Below are 6593 nucleotides of genomic sequence, written 5' to 3'. Positions count from 1 at the left end.
ATATGATCAACAGACGGCTCCGTGCGTGAGCGTGACAGCATACGCTTCACCACTCCGAGCGACCTTCCAGGTGAATTCGGCGTCTGATGCGGAGACGCGGGGAACAACGTGCTCAGATCCCGAGCTGGCTTAGTCGGCGTACGAATGTTCGGCGGCGTGCTCGAAATTGAGACCACATCAGGCATCGTCGTACTTCTTCGAATAGGACTGGTTACTTTAGGTGGTGATAAATGCGCACTGGACGTCGGCTGCACGATCTCAACCTCGATTCTGGGTCGTTTCCGCGGTGGCGAAAGCACAACCTCCGCATCTGGTGAGTCTGGTCGCGCACGGCGTGAGTTCTTACGTCCGTATGTCCTTTTCATTGTCGCTGTGGTCGTCGTAGAATATAGTTGTGGATCGTGGTAGACAGCGAGCTCTTGTCGGAATCCGGCCGGGTGCATCGGCGCGCGCGATGCACACGCACGTGACCTTCTCAAACCTCGATCTCTCTCCAAGACCACCTCGACCGCGATGGAAAGCCTTCAAGCACGCATCGACTCCTTTCTTAAATCCAAGCGCGTAAAGAAGAGTTCAAAATCCAACTCTACCTCCGCAACCGTGAAATGGCCTCATCCTTCCTCCTTCAACGCTAACCCGCACACCCTTGCCGAAGCAGGTTTCTACTGGGTACCAAGCTGGGAAGACAGGGATAGCGTGGCTTGCTTTCTGTGTCACAAAGAGCTGAGCGACTGGGATGAGGAGGATAATCCTTTCCTGATTCATTGGCAGAAGTGTGGCAGTACCTGTGCATGGGCAATAGTCCGGTGCGGACTCAGTGAGGATATTACAGAGGATGGGAGGTGGGTTCACGCGTCTTCTGTACATAAGAGATACTATGAAAAAACTAGCTTTGTTTTCTTGAACAAGAAACGCTTACCAACGAGCAAGGCGATGGAGAAGGCACGTCTTCAGACATTCGGCGAAAACTTGTGGCCTCATGACGAGCAAGATAACCACGGCGCTAGCTCAAAGAAGGTGTGTCCCCACGCTCATTTATGCTGTACTTTAAATCTCATTCGTCATCTTGAGATGCTCAGGGAGGGTTCGTGTATACCCCTCAAACAAAGGGTGATGATACTGTGACCTGCTTGTATTGCAACCTCTCACTGGGTGGCTGGGACACTGACGACGATCCAATGTGGGTACATGAAGTCTCCCCTTGAAACGGAAGGTGACCCATCCATGACAGAGGGAACATAAGACACGTGACACCAAATCCAGCACTCGATGCCCGTTTTTCAGCGCATCAGGTAGCAAACCCCGCACTGTTTCACGAGCACGGACGAAGAAAGGGGCAGTTGATGTTCCACCCGATCCCAAACCTGAACAGTCCGACTCGGGTGATGAACTCGTGAAGGCAGAGATTGTCGAGGAGGTGCAAGCACCCAAGACAAAGCGAAAGGGACGCGCTGTCTCCACATCCAAACCACCAGCGAAGACTAAAGCGACGGGCAAGAAGGCTCCGGTAAGATCGTCCAAGTCAGCACGGCAAACGTATCCGAGGCTCAGGTGGTGGCCTCAGAATCTGAGATGGATCCTATCATATCGGAAACAGAAAGTATCCCATTGGAAGCAAAGGTCGATGTGCCTGCTAGAACGGACGATACTCCTGTACAACAAGTACACATTCAGGACGATCTTCGCAGCGAACAATACCCGAGCGATTCAGAGGTGGACAATCTTGGAAACACGGCTCGGCCTCCCCCGCGACCTGAGACCCTCATGACAATGATGCACCTATGGTTGTCGATGAGACGCCACAATCATACGACCCATCCCTTCCCAGTCCACCCCACCCTCCGACATCACTCCCACCTTCTCAATCTCTAGAACTCGCAGCCATTCCTTCTCTCCGACCAGAAACGCTCACTCCTGAAGAGCGATGTCTTACTGTCGAGCAATGGATAAGACGGGAAATCGAAACTAGCTATGAGCAACTCATGCAGGATGGGAAGAGCAGATATCACTAGTCGCAGGGAGGGCAAGAGAAGTCCGGCAGATTATTGAAGCACTATATTGAGTTATGTTATCACGTCCGTAGGATAGCTTTCTGGGTTGCCATTATTTATTGAAGTATATTTATTTCGAGTCCGCAGTGAAAACCTAAATGCCGCGTTAGAGCATGCAATGATGCCTCGTATGACAGTCCTGACGACGTTGAAAAGCGTAGTGGCATGTCCTAGAGTCATGAATCCTGGAGTAAACCGACCTGATACAAGCTCTAGAGACTAAAACCTCTGTTTCGTACGTGTTCCCTAAAGGGCGATCTTGAACTCTTGCCTAATTTAGAATTTTTAGATTTGCCATTGAAGACCCTAGGGGAGAGGCTCGAGTTCGAGCAAAGGCTAAGTTGACAGGCAGGCGTCACTAGAGGCAGCTGGATTATATTGACTTTTATTTTAGACACTCAGACGGATCAACTGGAAACAAAGAGCGTGCATTGACATTTTGCTAATAAAGGAACTCTGGAGCCCGAGTAAAACTATAACAAACTGATAGCGACCGCGTCCAAAGCTAGCGCTCATCCCTCCATCGCAAGCGGGCTTCCCCAGCTTCAAAGCTCAGAGGAAGATATTGATGGGCGTGCAGCCGATGTTGATGAGGCCGTCCTGCAGATCGTTAAGCAGAATATAGACACGAAGGTTGAATACGTACGTATGACTCGTTGCTGCAGCAGACGGGCTGCTGGAGACAGTTGGCACCGTCACCAGTGCCAACGACGCTGATTGGGCTGCAGCCGAGACCGACGTCACCGAGGACGTCAGCGAAGATGGGGATTTCCCCATACATCGTCGCGTTCTTGTTGTACTCATCGACCTAGTATCGATATAAATACGAGGTGTAGAAACGGTGCGCTGTATATATCAAACTCACCGGCTGAGTCGACTGACAACATTGGATGCTGCCGGTGTTGCACTGGCCGCTGGAGTCGCGCAGAGCGAGGGGCGTGGCGATAGCCAGAACAGCAAGGGACGTGATAGACAGGATACGAACAAACATATTTATGAGAGTAAAGGTTGGTTTTTGGATTCTTTCGAAAGAGCGTTGAAGTTGGGTGATCAAGGAGCTGAGGGCGACTTGAACTGAAGAATAATTGAGCCAACCCGCCAGACTTTATACCTGCGGAGAGCCCCTGTGACTTCGGGATCTCATCACAGTCACCGAGCCCCGCCGTGTCGGCATCATGGTTGCACTCAATGCCAATGGTGTATATCCATAAGCGCATCTTCTATGTTGCGACTGGAATCCTGGTGAATCACTCCTCATTGGTCGGTCATCACGTGATACCGACGGCCACACTTCTCCCATCAGACAGCTTTGCAAATTGCCGAGCTCTCCGCTCCATGGTTATGAAAGAAACCCGAGAGGGGGTAGCCTCGATACACCACGTTGCTCCCGCCAGTACCATTCCAGTACCGCGCTTGTGAATAACTAGCACCGTATGTTTTTTACGATAGGTTCGTCCAAGGGAGACCACTCCGAATCGGTCATATCTACTGTTTGACGCTGTGACTTGACTTCAAAGCTAAACGTACTGCTCTGGAGCATTTTCTACTTATTGCGATGCATGCCATTGGTATCCCTTCTTTGATGGTTCTCAACAGGCATCTAGGTCCGGGACAGTTTTGGCATTCCCCTCTCCGCTCCACGGCATTGAAAGAAACCCGAGGAGCGGTCTCCGCGACGCAAGACTCAAATACCGCGCTTACATACTTACTGCGAAGGAACGAAGCAACGACCGTCTTCCTTCGATCAGTCCGAACCTATGGAAGACAACTCGGTCAGTCTACATCATGAGGGTGACCTCGCCGAAGCAGCGGTCAAGTTTCAACGTATTGAATAACAAGTACTGGCTCAAGCCGATATGCTGAGCTCCGCATCGGACCCCCAAGGTGAAATTTAAATATATTTGCCAAGCAGGATTCTCACAGCCGCTATTATAGGAGGAACGAGGAAGGCTGGTCCGCGTACGTTTCAAAATCAGGTAGTCCAAGGGCATACGCTAACAGTTATGTGTGGTAACTGCGGGTTGAAATTTCTAACTTGTTGCTTCGACTTGGGCCTGTTGACCCTTCTTGCCCAAGTCTGTACTCTGAACGCGTTATTATATGATTATTATATATGCGTACACCATCTTACTGTCTCTCCTCTGTCCTCCTGACTCATTGCATGCGTCTGGTGGAGACTGGCAACGACCAGTCTAAACAAGAACCTTGACCTGGGATGTCCCAATATCTGTCTTTTGCGCATTTTCACATGCGGAACCATGCAAAGCCTTCTGCACGAGACGTATAGTTGGTGCCTGGTCTATTACCGATGATGTTCCTTTCGAAAACCTTGTGCCACTAGGTTGGTTTGAACATTATTATTCCCGCATATATTGTGGCGCCAACTCCAAACGTTCGTTTCCCGATTTCTACTCAATATTCCAGTGCCTGTTGGTACAGCGGCGAGACTCTGCGACTTGACAGATTGATCGTTTGTGCACGGCAGATTTATCGATTACTATAATAATCACTCTGGTTAATCTTGACTTCGTACGTGTCTCATATATATGCCAGAAGGTACACTTCCAACGCGCTGATGAGTCGACTGCCAGTGCCACAGTCGAAGACGACGAACTTAATTCCTCATTCGAAGATAATATATATAAGAGATGAATTTATCCATTCTCTGAGAGGTTCTGACACCTCGATGCGTTATAAAAATTGGCTTGCAGTCAACCTAGCGAGCCGTCCTCACCAATAAAGAGATGGTTTACGGACGAGACGCATTACGAACGACTCCCCCGACGAAGCCTGCAGCCCAGGAGCGCCTCACCATGTCATGTCAGAAGAGATCAGGCTAATACTAATGAAACGACGACATGCAGGTATTGCAGAGAGTGAGGAAACACTTTTTCAAGTACGTTAACTGATGCTGAGAAATGATGCTATGAGTCGTTTCCATCCCGTACTTCGCTGTGGGTATGGCTGATAATAAATCAATACTAGGTGCTTTTTCTATCCTGTGAAATTGTTACCGTGGCTGAGCAAATTGATGTCTATGTAGGTAAGTTACTCGAGACATACCATCGAACTTACCGGTTACCGGTTACGTGCATATGCCCGGTCAACTTGGATTGGTAATGGTACTTTGTACGTACTGTAGTAACTGTACCTAGCGATGTCAGTTGTATAACGAACAACTTGAACTCTCAAATAACGGGCGTTAACTGCTTAGACTTGGCACTATTATTTTCACATATCTGAAGGTTAAAGTCATAGTATACTAAATATCTGGAGAGCGACCCGGACTCCGTCAGCGCACGATCGAACCAGTGGAACCAGACGCCATGTCTCTCATCAGTGATCCAGGGTACGCCTGGTAAGGTCTGGATGATCCCAATGGTTCACTCATGCCCTTGATACACAGATATTTAGTTCACAGTCTAAGACTGTCTTATCTGCGTAACGTCGATGACCCTTACGGCGCGCGTATAATCTCCCTAAGCCCATCCTATACGTCAAACTCTTATATTGTCGCAGCATCACTCGCCGATGTTCATCGTTGGCCAGAACTCGAATACCCCTCAAGTCCGCCTATATCAGACGATGAATCGGAGGCTCCTGATAAGTCCTCGCCGGGTTTCCCTGGGGCCACTGGTCTTAAGCATCACCAAACAATCATGGGCAACAGATCGGGAGCGTTTGGCTTGAGAGTATCAGGTCGACGTGCTTCTACATCAAAGCGAGCCTCTCTCATCGCAAAGAGAGCCGGCATACATAACGAGGGAGCAGATGCTCCCGCTGCCCTGCCGCGCGTCAACTTCATAAATGCTAGTGACGTTGATTCATGTCCAATCACTTCAGAACAAACTGATGTTTCACAACCTCTACCTCAACCCGCACTAAAGAAAGACGACCCCCCTCCTGAGCTACCCCCGAAGGATATTCCATTTGTGCCGAAGTTCAAAGGTGCGGCCGAAATGGAGGCCAGGCGCAGGGTACGAATGATGGCGCGCCGCGGCGTCCCAGCTTCTATGCCAAAGATTCCCTCCGTAACGATACGTGGCCTCAATCCCGATCTCTCTTCATCCGATGATGAGGATGGCATGTTGGAAGATGATAACGATGACGATTATGATTTGGTTGCCCCAGGAGACGATAATATGGATGAAGTTGACGAATTTGATCCGTACGGTGTTGTATAATTTACTTGGTTGCAAAGCTCACCGCCTTGTATATAGAGATTTTGCTGCCACCCGAGGCATGCACTCGGACAGCGCATCTGATGGGGTCTCCCTTCTCTCAGGGACCGCCTCAGTAATGTCTGGATCTAATTTATCCACCCTTGGAACATCACCGTTCGTTGCTCCCTACTCCCGAGCACGCTCGCGACTCAGCCCTGTATCTGAACATCGTGCTACGGACAACACTGACGAAGGGTGTCTTCCAACCCTTCATTCCAAGCCCATCGAAACCCACTTCGAGATGATCAGTCCGGTGTCGAAGCCTGATCAGCGATCTGAACCACCACCCCCCAAACACGAAACTCGCAGAAGAGGCGTC

The 6593-nt window shown here is 49.9% G+C and overlaps 1 protein-coding gene across 1 annotated transcript; it reads right to left on the bottom strand.

Moving 5' to 3' along the window:
* Positions 1-2603: 2603 nt before the first annotated feature.
* Positions 2604-3042, bottom strand: BJ212DRAFT_1293627 (hydrophobin-3 precursor; the record flags this gene model as incomplete). Its single annotated transcript, XM_041332170.1, has 3 exons — positions 2604-2651; positions 2698-2859; positions 2917-3042. 3 exons carry the CDS (start codon positions 3040-3042, stop codon positions 2604-2606), a joined length of 336 nt encoding a protein of 111 aa, XP_041184871.1.
* Positions 3043-6593: the final 3551 nt, after the last annotated feature.

The sequence above is a fragment of the Suillus subaureus genome, assembly GCF_016647635.1.
Source record: "Suillus subaureus strain MN1 chromosome Unknown BJ212scaffold_549, whole genome shotgun sequence".
Lineage (NCBI taxonomy): Eukaryota > Fungi > Basidiomycota > Agaricomycetes > Boletales > Suillaceae > Suillus > Suillus subaureus.
Note: the sequence above shows the minus strand (reverse complement) of the source record. Positions and strands in the feature narration are given on the sequence as shown.